We start from the raw sequence: 14,186 nt of genomic DNA on the forward strand, positions 1-14,186 counted from the left end.
TGGGAATTCTGTGGCAATGAAGGGTATGTGGGGATGAGGTCACAGTGACAGCTGATTTACTGTGATAGCCTAGAAGACAAAGTTTTAACTTGAGATGCTGGCAGAGTGCACATACACCTATAATCCCAGTGCTGGCGAGGTGGAGGCAGGAAGATCAGAATTCAAAGGTCGTCCTCCTCTACACAGTGTGAGCCAGCCTGGGATGCGCGTCTGTCTCAAAACTGAATGGGTGAATGGATAGACTAATAAAAGTCCAAAAGGTCCCTGTGCCCCAACACAATACACTTAACCCCTGTGACAAAAGTCCTACTTACCTTTGGTGAGATGCTTTCTGAAAGCATCTCTTGCCTACAAAGAGACTGAACTTTTGCTAGTCCTCGTAGTCAAGTTAATAATCTGCCTGGAGGCCATTTAAGACTATGTGTTTCATCCGCTGTCCTACTGTGTGCTCAGCTTGTTTAACCTGCCTTTAAGAGAACAATGTAACCAATCTTTTTTTTTTTAAGATTTATCTATTATATGCACAGTGTTCTGCCTGTATGTATGCCTGCATGCCCAAAGAGAGCACCAGATCTCATTACAGATGGTTGTAAGCCATGTAGTTGTTGGGAATTGAACTCAGGACCTCTAGAAGAGCAGCCAGTGCTCTTAACCTTAAGCCATCTCTCCAGTCCAATGTAACCAATCTTAATATGCTTTGGATTTCCCATGCAATCAGTTTTTACAACCTAAGCTAAATGCATAGTTCTACTCTTAAAAAAAATTATGTACTTTTCCATGAGCCAGAATACTGTGTGTGTGTGTGTGTGTGTGTGTGTGTGTGTACCATTTATTGAAAATCCACCATAAATACTGGAAACAACACGTGATATCGGTTGATAACGTGTGAGGTTTTGAGTGTTATTTTGAGTCAGTTGAGGTCAGCAGTTTCTTTCCAGGTAAACCTGCTGAAAAGTTCTGTAAAGAAGCCCTCATTTTTGTCTGGAGAGATGGCTCAGCAGTTAAGAGCACTGGCTGCTCTACCAGAGGACTTGGGTTCAACTCTCAGCACCCACATGATAGCTCACAACTGTCTATAACTCCAGTTCCAGGGGATCTGACACCTTCACACCAATGCACATAAAACCAAAAAAAAAAAAAAGCCCTCATTTCTTTCCCATACTATGTTTCCTGTGCTATTAAATAAATACAGAGCAAAGCCCTTCGCTAGGGACAGGCATAACACACAGGCAACACAGGGCAGGCAATGGGGGCAGATCGGACACACAACACACAAGCTACAGACAGGTCAGAAATCACAAACTACAGAGGGAAGACATGGGGAGAGAAGTGGGGAATTCACATTTAGGCTCCCTGTTGGTCAAACTGTCCCGAGAGGAAGTCTGATTTGTTCCTTCATGTGACATCCATGCACTGACCTGTCACTTATTGTATGTTTGTGTGTGTCACTGTATGCCGTGTGTATGCAGGTGCCTGTGGAGCCCAGAAGAGGGTATCGTATCACCTGGAGCTGTGTTATAGGTGGTTACCAGGCCAGCATGGATCCTCTAAAGAACAAGCACCCTTGTCCACGGAGCCATCTCCCCAGGCCCTTACCTACACTTAAAGCCCTTCAAAGACAGTCCTGTTTGTGTAACTCCACAGCCTGCCGCCGCTGCAGCACAGAGTAAGAACTTGGTAAGCAACGAATAGACAAGATCATTTCAATAAATCAAATGAATTGGTATGTGTCAGCTCTAGAAAACCTAGAACATGGCCAATTAATGACCCAGAAGACTCAAGTCCCTAGTCCCCACGTTGGGTGCCCGAGGCACCTGTAACTACCTATAACCACAGCTGCAGGTGATCTGACACCGTCTGCTGCTGCACACACACCTGCAGACCCAGCGTCTGATGAAGCCAGCTCTCCCTGGATGCACTTCAGCAGCAGGTGATCTGACACCCAGCGTCTGATGAAGCCAGCTCTCCCTGGATGCAGTTCAGCATCTGACTTAGGTAATGCAGCTGGCCAGCGAGAAGCAGTAGCCCCTGAAAAGTCACCAGAGGGGCTGAGGGACAGTCTTGTGCCTGAGACACACTCTTCTTTTTCCTGCTGTAGTACCTGTGTGCACCCTGCAAACACACTCCGGCCATTTCCAGAGCACGTGCTGTCTGCACTAAGGACTCTCGAGAACCCTTACACTTTAGACTTAGGATTGGTTTCTCTTCATGTACACCAACTGCACTGGTTGAGAATACCTAATCTAAAAATTCCCAATCCAAAATCTGAAAGTTTCTAGATGAAATAAATATCAGATTTTGGATTTTCAAATTAAGGAACTGCAGGGTATATCTGTTTTCTAAAAAACCACAGCAGACAGGGGAGGAGGTGAGGTATGCTCTTTAATTTTATATGCAACCCGGAAAACAAAGGAACCAAAACACCGTTTCTTCGTGGCAAAGATGATTTTATTGTACTTCGAGGGAGAAACGAAAGAGTGACACCTGTTTCATAACAAAACTACCGAGCCTGCTGAGGAAAGGTGAAGAACAACTCTGCCAATCACGCGGTTTGCAGCCAACCACAACAGAGCCGGAAGTAGTTCGCTTTGGTGTTCTCAGATAAAGGTTTTTCTAAAACATCTGATACTTCCAATTAAGTGTCAGTTAAAATAAATTCACAGATATACAAAATGTATGATTTGTGCTTAAAAAATTAGTAACTAGAGGTCAGCTCACCACCATCTGGACGCAGGTCAACAGTCAGTGAAGTGCCTTCCAACACCCTGGGCTACATCTAAGGCCTAATCTTCCTCTCCTCGTAAGTATCTTTTAAAAATAAGAAACTAAAAACTTAAAGTAGTAGGTCGTTACAAATGAGATACAAATGTTTTAATTAATAAATACTAAAGTGGAAAAATAATGCTTTTCACAGAATTGTAAAGAAAGTTCACTAACTCCTTACAAAAAGAAACAGTCTACTACTTTAAAAAGAGAAATAATTATTAATAGTGCTGAAGAAACGATCCCGAGAACAGTAGGAAGAAGGCACGCACCCAGAAAGCCTCTCTGTTCCCCAGCTGTACAGTGTTGAAAACAATGAACAGACGCCCTTCTGTAAGCACGGCTACGGCCCAGCTACTGCGCCCATTATGTCTCACTAGAAAAACGGTTCCCGAGTCAGCATTAATTTGGCTAAATCTTTAATTATAGCATGATCAGGAAAACTGTAGTAGGCTAGGTCTAGAGACACAAGGCTTTAATCCCAAGCGGCTGGAGGATGAGGCAAGGGGATATCTGTAAGTCGGAGGCCAACCTGGTCCCAGGCCAGTCAGGCCTACAAAGTGAGACCCTGTATTTAAAAAGAGAAAAAGAAAAATCTCTCTAGATGCAAGTAAAGCCAACTTGGCCCTAGTATTTAAAACTGGACAACCATTTGTAAAAGTTTTACTTTCACTTAGCTTACTAAATAGAAAATTTTGCTTTTGTAACTGAATTTTCCAACTGGGACCTTCAGAATAATAAAACAAAAATCTGAAACTAGGTCAGAGTACCCTTGTTTCCCACATTCTGAAAACACTTAAGTAAAATCTATTTTGCCTTAATTTCCTCTAAAACTGCCCAGGGCTGGAAGCTGTCAGAACGAGGATATGCACACTTAGGCTGAACGCGGCTTACACAGCATTCCGCAAAGAGCTCCATATGGAAATGTGCTGTGTTCCTTGTGCAAAGTCTTAAATTTAAACTAAAAGTGCTTAGGGCAAAAAAAAAATAAAATAAAATAAACTATTTCTTTCACCACTGAGGGACAGTTAAGATATTTTTCAAGCCGGGAGGTGATGGTTATACCTTTAATCCCAGCACCCGGGAGGCAGAGACAGGTGGATCTCAGTGAGTTTGAAGCCAGCTTGGTCTACAGAGGAAGCTCCAGAACAGGCTCCAAAGCTACAGAGAAACCCTGTCTTGAAAAACCAAAGAAAAAAAAATTAATTCATTTTGTCCAAAGGAACAGTTTGTGGACATAAAACACAAACATTTAAAAAAACTAACCCAACGCTACTATGGCAGGAATCCACATAGACTCGGGAACTAGAGGCGTGCCTTCAGAGCTCTGGCAGAACGGATGCTGACTGAATCCAGCCCTGAGTCACCCAACTCACCACGAGTGGAGGACAGGGGCACCAGGAACCAGCTTTGCAACTATCTGATATTTTAATTAAAAGTCATGGCTAAAATAAATTCCCATTACAACTGTCTGAATTCTTTTGACTAGTTTTTTTAGTACTTAGATGCCACAGTACAATAAAAAGCACCTCGATAACTCGCTACGATAGCTCCGCGCAGTAAGTGTGCGCTACACGGCATTTCTTTCCCAGTCCAGGAACACGGCGTGGGCGCCACACTGAGCCTTGAGGTCCCATCATGCTCACGGGAGGCCTGGGACTGGAAAGAAGACCTGGTCGTCCCGTCTTTGCTTCCTTTTCCATCCCAGCTGTAAATTGGCCTTCTCCTTGAATGGTCACAGTGACAAACTTAGTAAGAGGATGAAAATACAAAAGGCAGCGCAACAACGGAACCAGTGGGATGAGCCATGATATTGAAGAGTTACTCTTACACATGTAATTACACTACTTCAGACTCAGTCAGACCCGTGAGGGGCATACCTGTGACTCAGCACCAGCATGGCACCGCGGGCTTTGTTTCAGGTTTCAGGATAACTCTGTTATCAGGTGGCTGACTAAGCATCAATGGCTTGTGGCTCTTCAGCTTATGAGCCAACGTCATAAATATAGCTTCTACGTGGTCATTATCATTGGGGTTTTTGGCGGAGGTCTCGAACAAAGGCATACTGTGTGTGTCAGCAAACTTCTGTGCCAAGTCTGTGGGCACCTGGATGGCGCTTCTCAAGTCACATTTATTCCCAACCAGGATGCGAGGTATGTCACTTGCCAGCAAGTGCTGCTTGCATTCCTCGATCCAAGATGGCAGGCTGTGGAAGCTGGCCATGTTGGTCATGTCGTAGACAAAGACGACAGCGTGCACGTTCCTGTAGTAGTGCTGAACCATGCTCTTCCTGAACCGCTCTTGTCCTGCAGTGTCCCACAGCTGGATCTGCAGCGCGGGAAACAGAAAGCAAGGTCGACATGTTCAGTCCAATGACAGCAGCCTAGCCACGTCTACCTGCCCCGAACACTCTGCCGCTTGGGAGCTCGGCTTTTCTGTGGGGTCTAGACTGCATGATCCTAGGATAGTCACCATGTGATTACTAAATATCATTTTAAAATCTGAACAGGTAAAGTCTTAATAATTATTTTGTAAAGAAGATTGAAGGAAAAAGATACAGCACATAAACCATCAGAATATTCATAGCCTAGAGCTATGAAAGGCTAGCGCTGAGTCAAACGTACTGAATGAGTGGTTTTTAATGTTTATCCTGCATGTACACACATGCACATATGCAGGTGCACACACACCATGATGAGTGCACACAGGTCAGGTCAACTCAGGAGCTGGCTCTCCACTGACACTTTGGGGTTCAGGGATCAAGTGCCTCTGGCCATTGGGCCATCCATCTAGCCCTCAGTTCTGACTTTTAAGTCTGTCAGCTCTTTAAATCCAAACTTCTTCATTTTATCCTGTTTTTCTTTCTTTTTTCCTCTCCTTTTCTTCTCTTGGAGACAGGGTCTTTTACTGTGTACTCCTGGATGTCCTGGAGCTCTCTATGTAGACAGGGCTGGCCTCAAACTCACAGAGATCCACCTACCTCTGACTCCCAAATTCTGGGATTAGAAGAAGCAATTACCAGCATGCCCAGACTCTCCAGTTTCTTAACAGTCATCCTTTGACTAATATAAGCCTAATTTTATCCAGAGTAGAAATGTAATGTACTTACAAGTCTTGATTTCTCTGATTTTCTTGGTACTTAGGGGGACCCAGTAGCAGAATTTGAGCCAATACCATGCAGCCAGCCTTCCTGGGAAGAAGGCATTCCAGGAAAGCAGCTGTCTTTGAGATTGAAAAAAGAGGGTCTGGGGAGATAATAAAGTGTTGCTGCATGTGATAGTTTGAATGTATCTGGCCCTCATAAGCTAATAGGGAGTTGCACTATAAGGAGTTGTGGCTTTGTTGAGGTGGGTATGGCCTTACTGGAGGAAGTGTGACTCTGTGGGAACGGGCTTTTGAGGTTTCCTATGCTCAGGATCCTGCCCGGTGTCACCGGCCACTTCCCGTTGCCTTCTGATCAAGATATAGCCAGCACCATGTCTGCCTGCACACCGCCATGCTCCCTGCCATGATAATGGGCTGAAATCTCTGAACTGTAAACCACCACCTCAATTAAATGTTTTCCTTGTAAGAGTCGCCATGGTCATAGTGTCTCTTCACGGCAACAGAAACCTCAGCTATGACCCTGCAAATATGAGAACCTGAATTCTGTCTCCAATACTCTCAGCCAGGGGCAGCAGTCATACTTAGAACCCCAGCAATGGATCTCTGAGGTGTGCAGGCCAGCCAGACTAGCTGGACCATTCAGTTGCCAGTGAGAAACCCTGTCCCCAAAACTAAGGAAGACAACAGCAATTAAGGAAGAACTCTAGCCTCCATTCATGCCTGCACACACAGGAGCACACACGATCATGAACATACACAGTAGAGCATTTAAAACATGCCATGTGTCACAGCTCACACTGCCCCTTGGCTGCCTGACAACAGGCATTTTTGTTTTTGTTTTAGTTTTTGGTTTTTTGAGACAGGGTTTCTCTGTGTAGCTTTGGAGCCTGTACTGAAACTCACTCTGTAGACCAGGCTGTCCTCAGACTCACAGAGATCCTCCTGCCTCTGCCTCTGAGAGCTGGGATTAAAGGTGTGTGCCACCACTGCCCAGCAACAACAGGTATTTTGTAAGAATAAAATTAGCCTCACAAGGAAAGCACAATACAGAGCTAAGGGGCTGGAGAGATGGCTCAGAGGTTAAGAGCGTTGCCTGCTCTTCCAAAGGTCCTGAGTTCAATTCCCAGCAACCACATGGTGGCTCACAACCATCTGTAATGAGGTCTGGTGCCCTCTTCTGGCCTGCAGGCATACACGCAGACAGAATATTGTATACATAATAAATAAATATTTAAAAAAAAAAGAAAAAAAGAAAAACCCTGTCTTGAAAAACAAAAAGCAAACAAACAAAAAAAAAATAAGATTACAATACAGAGCTAAGGGTAAGTTTGGCATCCTACCAACAACTGGGGATATCACATGACTGCTACCTCTGGTTTTATTCTTTTTTGAATGTTTCTAAAATTTTAAGATTTTATTTATGTGTATTTATGTTTTTTGCCTGCATGGATGCCTGTGTACTGCGGGTGTGCACAGGATCCTCTAAAACTGGACAGTTGCCAGTCACTGTCCTGGGAACCAAACATGGATCCTTTGGAAGAGCAGCCAGTGCTCTCACCTGCTAAGCCATTTTTCCAGCCTCTAGATGTCATTTTTATATGACAAGATAAGACCTTTTACAGGTTCAACACCACTGCTGAATTTCCCTTGACATTGATAATGCTGTCAAGTTATCTACTACACTACCTTATTTAAAAGTTACCTACTTTGTTTACTCGGGAAATCCCACAATTCTGAATTTGTCAGATAAGATACTAATAAACCCTCAAAAGTATCTGAATTCTATCCTGGCATGGCAGTGCACACCTTTCATCCCAGCAGAGGCAAGTGGACCTTTGTGAGTTCCAGGACAGCCAGAGCTACATAGTGAGACCATGTCTCAAATATAGGTATCTGAATCCTATATTCAGGGGCTGGCAAGATGGCTCAAGCAGGTAAAGGTGCTTGTCTGATGACCTTAGTTCAATCCCAGGACCCACACTGTGGAAGGAGAAAACCAGATCCTGCAAACTATCCTCTGACTTCTACATGCTCACACTCACACTCACTTCACACATGTGCACACGCACACACACAGACACTAAGTATATGTAATTTAAAATTAAAGCATCTAAAAGTAAACACAAGCCAAAGTTCAACCAGATGTGTTGCTGTCTGTGTCCTAGTCCTGTTACTCGGGAGACTAGGACAGGCGCATCTAGAGTTTGAGACAAGCGTGGGCAACTGAGCAATACCCTGCCCTTAAATTTAAAGATTCATAGGCTGGAGAGCTGGCTCGGCAGATAAGAGCATTTCCTGCACTGTAGAGAACCACGTCTGGGTCATGGCACCCATAGGTTGGCTCACAATGGTGTGTAACTCTAGTTCCGGGAACCCAACATTCTCTTTTGCCATCATCGTGGGCACCAGGCACACACATGGTGTAGAAACACTCAGACACATAAAACAAATGAAAGCTTTCTTTAAAATCCTAAAAGTAGATGTTCTATCTCACTCTCATGACCTCTGTCCCTAGAGTTATTATCTCCAGGTACCACGACCTGCCTTGGTGGGCCTTCTTCATCAACGAAAACCAGCTACTGAAACCATGGCTTTAGGATTTTGTTCTTTGTCACCTTCATTAGCTTTCTTTGCCACTTGGCTGTGAGAATTCCAGGGTAACCTACCAACTGTCCTGTTTGCACAACTGCACACCTAGGCCCTGAGCTCCTACCCCTACTATAGGGATTACCAGACCTAGACCCCACTCTAACAGGGAAGATGGATATATAATACAATAAGATGGTCCTGGTCTGACGGAGGGCTAAGGGGATTTTCACTGAAGGAAGTAGAATGGCTGGGATTCTAAGGAGAAGTTCAACAACAATCCTGCAGGGAAATACAGGAAGGAAAGATATTCCAAGCAAACAGTGAGAAACCAGCAAATGACTCGGCTGAACTATAGGGTGACTGAAGGAAGCAGCATGGCCTAACAAAGAATGGCTTGTGGTGCTGGGTGGTGGTGGCGCACGCCTTTGATCCCAGCACTTGGGAGGCAGAGTCTGGTGGATCTCTGTGAGTTCAAGGCCAGCCTGGTCTACAGAGTGAGTTTCAGTACAGGCTCCAAAGCTACAAAGAGAAACCCTGTCTCGGAAAAAAAACAAACAAAAAAGGAATGGCTTGTGTTAGCTGTTTTTAAACGAGATCAACTGAGCTGCTACCAAAGTTCAAAGTCAGGTCTGAATTCCCCCCCCCCCCCCCCCCCCCCCCCCCCCCCCCCCCGGTGCTGAGGATGAAACCCACTGTCCCGAATGTGCCAGACAAGGGCTCCACCACTGAGCTTTGCAGATCTCTATCCCCTCGAAGGGACGCTTGGAAGAAATACTGCAGTGGGGTTTTGACGAGAGGAGTAACATGAAAAATTGCAGTAGGAAGCTAGTTGGATCTAGGGAGTAAAAGATAAAGATTGTATCAGGATGACCTGGTAGATTCTGAATTTCATGTAATTTTCACTTATCATGAAATCTCATTCTTCTTCTCTCCAACCATACAAAGACATGGCTGAGGTATAGCTGAGTGACAAGAGTGCTGGCTTGTGAACCGTGCAATGAAGAAGCCCTGTGCTCATCCTCAGCACAGAGAAAATACAAAACTCATCCTTAGATTGCATGTCACCTAAAACAGGAAGCAGAGCATTTGACTGTCACAGTTTGCTACTCCTCACACTGGACTAGCATTCTTTGTGCTTAATATACTGATTTATGGGAAGGAGATACAGTGATTGTTTTTCCTTAGTTAATATTAACATCTTGCTCTCTTCTCCCGCTATAAACAAGAAAGCCACTGACATATTTAAGTACTGACTGCTAATCCCTGACTGAAGACTGGATTAAATCTCAAAATGTCAGATTTTACTGAAGCCCCCGCCAGGGCAAAATGACTGTTGAGAGAGGAACCCAGCTAGACAGTCAAAGAGGAGCATATGGAGGAAGACTGAGACAGCGATCTGAAAGCCAAATGCATTTTTATTTAAGGAATTCATTTGTATTCAGCTGCCAAAATTCTCGAACGAGATTTTCCTCTTTCAAGTTTATGTATACAGCACTCAGAAATCAATCAGCAAGCACAGACCCTCAGGGTTTTGCTTCCTTTCTTTTGTATGTGTATGTTTAGAAAGGCCCTCACTATGTAGCTCGGGCTGGCCTGGAGTTAAAAAGGAGACTCTTTAAAGCTACAGGACTGTTGGTGGCCGTGGACCCACAGTTCAGCTGCCGAGCGACACAGACTGAGTGAGGAGTCTTTGGACAGATCTGCAAGTGCTGGGATTAAAGGTGTGCTATCATGTCTGCCTCAGTTTTGTGGGTTTTTTTTTTGGGGGGGGGGGACAAGGGGGTCTGCAATTCACTAAGTAGTCAGGCTAGCCTTGAATTTAATAAGGCCATCCTCCTGGCTCAGCTTCATATTACGTAGCTCTGGCAGGCCTCTAACTCACATAGATCTACCTATCTCTGCTTCAGCAGTGCTGAGAATAAAGGCAGGTGCCACCACACCCAGCTTAAGGAAAGGTTTTAAAAAGATTTAATACCCACAGGGATGAGGACAGATCTTAGTCCACAGAATGCTTGCCCATCATACACACATTGAAAGCCCTGGATTCAATCCCCAGTGCTGCATAAACCACAGGGGCGTGTATGTAATCCCAACACCCACAAGGTAAAGTCAGGAGGTTCACAAGTTCAAGGTTAGGAAGGGAGATGAGGCCCTGTCTCAAAAAACACAGCAGTAAAGAGCAACTGAGGGAGGCGTCTAACCAACGTCCAGCCTACACACACACACACACACACACACACACACACACACACACACACAGAGTTCAAGGTCATCCTTGAATATATATATAGACTTTGAAGTCAGCTTTTGGGTACGTGAGACCCTTTGTTTTGAAAAAGGCATACAGTGTTGGAGAGATGGCTCAGTGGTTAAGAATACTGGCTGCTCTCCCCAGGACCAGGGTTTGATTCCCAGCATCCACATGCTGGCTTAAAACCATGTGTAATTCCAGTTCCAGGAGAACACAATGCCTCTGTGGGCACTGCATACACATAGTACAAAGACATACATGCAGGCAGCACCAGTACACATAATATAAGAAATATTTTTTAAGTGCCAGGGATGTAGCTTAGTTGTGGAAGTGGTAGAGTCTGGATCTACACCTACACCACCACTACCACACCAGTACATACTTCTCCAGCAGACGAGACTAAGGTGAGCTGTCAGATGCACTGAACAGGTGGACAGATGGAGAGAGATAAAGTGTGTGTGTGTGTGTGTGTGTGTGTGTGTGTGTGTGTGTGTGTGTGTGTAATAACTGAGCATGTTACCACGCTCACCCATGATAGTTCAGGGCTAACAAGACTGACTTTATCACTGAGCAAATGTTCACAAATGCTAACTGTGTGCTCCTTATTCTAGAATGACCCTGACCATAAAATTATTTTCATTGCTACTTCATAACTGTGATTTTGCTACTGTTAAGAATTATAACACGAATATCTGTGTTTTCTGATGTCTTCAACAACTGCCGTGAAAGGGTCGTTTGACACCCCCCCAAAGGAGTTGTGACCCACAGGTTAAGAAACACTGCATGGGGGCTGGAGAGATGGCTCAGTGGTTAAGAGCATTGCCTGCTCTTCCAAAGGTCCTGAGTTCAATTCCCGGCAACCACATGGTGGCTCACAACCATCTGTAATGAGGTCTGGTGCCCTCTTCTGGCCTGCAGACATACACACAGACAGGATATTGTACACATAATAAAGAAAAATATAAAAAAAAAGGCTCTCAAAATCAAAGATAGATAAATATAAAAAATAATTTTTAAAAAAACACAGAAAAGAAAAACAAAAAGCGTGACAGGCCACATACTTTAGTCTGTTTTCTGTTGCTGGATAATTTAGAGAATGGAGACCTATTTGGTTCACACCTGATGGATGGCGAGAGCCACACTCCCAATAACCCCTTAATCCATAAATGAGATTAATCCACTAATTTATGAATGAACTAATCCCTTAACCAGTCAACAGATTAGTCTAATTAATCTGTGAAGGGATTAACTCATTCATAAATCCAAAGGACCCGATCACCTCCCAAATGTCCCGCCTCCAAGTTCCATTAGCTCAGGAACTTGGGAATTAAGTTTCCAACACATGAACTTGGAAGACAATTTCAAGCCACACCATAGCCCGACACTTTTCATAGGCTCACACTTTGCACCTGGGTTAGCTGAGCTCCAAAGCTTGCGTAACTCTTCCCACAACTGCTTACCCAGACTAAACGTGCACACACCAGAAGCCTCGTTCTTTTCTGCTGCCACCGGTTTCTGTACCTAACCAAGTTTTGATGATAAAAAAAACAAAACAAAACACCTTCTACTCATCTAGCTCTTCTTGCCATGCCCATGCACACAGTCTCTTCCCCCAGCTTCTGCTAGGGATCACACACTGTGTCTTGCGCACCCTATTAAGCACCCTATCGCCGAACTACACCCTACTCCCATACATCTTCCTTTACATACAAGGTACACAAACGACCAACTACCAACAGCCTGAACAAGACGATCAGTTGGGAAAGTGCTTGCCAAGCTAAATTTGGACCCTCAGCACTTGCGATCCCAGCCCAAGGAAAGCAGAAACAGGAGGATCTCTGGAGCTTGCTAGTCAAATAGTCTCATGGAATCAGGGAGCTGCAGATTCACTGGGAGACTGCCTCAAAAACGCAAGATGGAGAGCAAATTCGGAAGACTGACATGAACATACAGAGTCTAGACTCACCCCCACTGCACACATGTGCACCCACACACATAAGATAGATGGAAACAGAAAGCAGAGGGGCCTAGAAAAGGTGGTCTCTTACTTAACTCAGATGATTTCCCCTTTTCTTGGGCGGGGAGGGGAGTAAAGAAACAGAAACTTCATGCCTCAAGGATAAAAGGGTAGGAGGAACAAATCAAACCTGTTCCAAGTAGAGGATCCCCAACGTAAGGCAAAGTGAAAGCAGTTGCTTAAGGAAGTCAGGGGAATTCCTCAGTTTCGTGCGGGGAAGGGGGGCGGGATTGATTTGTTTGTTTAGTTTGAGATGGGGTCTCACAGTAGTTCCCCACTCCCACCTCTCAGAATTAAGTAAACCTAGTGGTTTTGCAATAGTGTCAAGGTTTACACCGTGAGGAGGCCCCTGACTTGCCACGGATCCTTATCCTGCAGTTTCAGCAGGCGAATGCTTCACCATCCCAATCCTGGCTGTCTTGGCCTTCCCTACTATGATTGCGATGTCTGATGTCTCGGAAGCCACCTGGGAGGGGGTCTGTACTTGCATCGAGAGACGGGATTTCGGCAACCCACATATATAATGCTTCAATGAGAAAATAGGTTTTTTTTTTCTAAATAGGTTATCATGCAGAAACTGTCTCCAACGCAACAGGCTTTATTCCCACAATACTTATGCATTTATGCAATGCTCAAACGAATTCTTAGAAATAACTTGAGCTTTCTATGCTTAAGAGTTTCCTTTGGTCATCATATTCCCCAAACTCCCAGCACATAACTCTCACGTAGGCAATGGGGGGAGGGGTGACTCCCCTACACCACTGACACCACTGACAGAGCGGTCCACAGGTTCATTGCATTTGCCTAACACCAAATCACAACGTGCTTTTTTTGAAACACAAGATGCCCCAGGTAAAGTTGATGCTCGTTAGAGGTGGGGGGGGGGGGGGCACTGTCTCAGAAGTTTACTGCATACAAACGCACTTTCCACGCCAGCGTGGGAGCAGTCGGGGCGCGCACTCCTGCACAGAGCCAGGGTGCGGTCCAGACACCTGCAAAGCCGGGGCGGCCCTGCGCAGCCCCCTTCCCCGCCGCCATCCGCTCACCTTGATGCGCTCGCCGTCGATCTCCACGGCTCGCTCTCGGAAGTCCACTCCGATGGTGGCCTCGGTGCGGTCGGGGAAGCGGCCGGCGCAGAAGCGGTAAGTCAGGCACGTCTTGCCCACGTTCGAGTCGCCGATCACGATGATCTTGAAGATGCGGGAGCGGGCGGGAGGCAGACACCCGGACGCCCCTGACACCGCACAGCTGGACGAGAAGCTGACCTCCAGCGACGACTCCACCTCCGAAGCCATCCTCCCGACTCTCTCCGAGCTGAGGCGGAGGAGAGGAGCCTCGGGTTCAGCGCCACCTCAGCGACAGCGCTCCCGGGCAGCGCTACAGCACAGCGGGCTCCCCGAGGACCCGCAGCGCGCGTGCGCGAGCCCCGCCCGCCCCTGCCCCCCTCCCAGGTGTGGCGCC

At 45.7% G+C, this 14,186-nt stretch overlaps 1 protein-coding gene across 1 annotated transcript; it reads right to left on the reverse strand.

Annotated features, from left to right (window-relative positions):
* Nucleotides 1-2,408: 2,408 nt before the first annotated feature.
* On the reverse strand, nt 2,409-14,186 carry Rab33b (RAB33B, member RAS oncogene family). Its single transcript, XM_041659463.1, has 2 exons — nt 13,772-14,186; nt 2,409-5,091 (listed from the first exon to the last, which is right to left on the reverse strand). The coding sequence occupies exons 1-2, from the start codon at nt 14,018-14,020 to the stop codon at nt 4,651-4,653; spliced, it is 690 nt and encodes a 229-aa protein (XP_041515397.1). The 5' UTR covers nt 14,021-14,186; the 3' UTR covers nt 2,409-4,650.

This window comes from Microtus oregoni, unplaced genomic scaffold (genome assembly GCF_018167655.1).
Source record: "Microtus oregoni isolate MIOR12 unplaced genomic scaffold, Mior012 000010F_ref0000083, whole genome shotgun sequence".
NCBI lineage: Eukaryota > Metazoa > Chordata > Mammalia > Rodentia > Cricetidae > Microtus > Microtus oregoni.

What these genes read in the sequence shown, in the direction of transcription:
- Rab33b (XM_041659463.1), bottom strand. Translation starts at nt 14,020, where the DNA reads ATGGCTTCGGAGGTGGAGTCGTCGCTGGAGGTCAGCTTCTCGTCCAGC. An exon ending in TCGACGGCGAGCGCATCAAG is followed by an intron (nt 5,092 to 13,771) that starts GTGAGCGGATGG and finishes CCCGCGCTGCAG; the next exon opens with ATCCAGCTGTGGGACACTGC.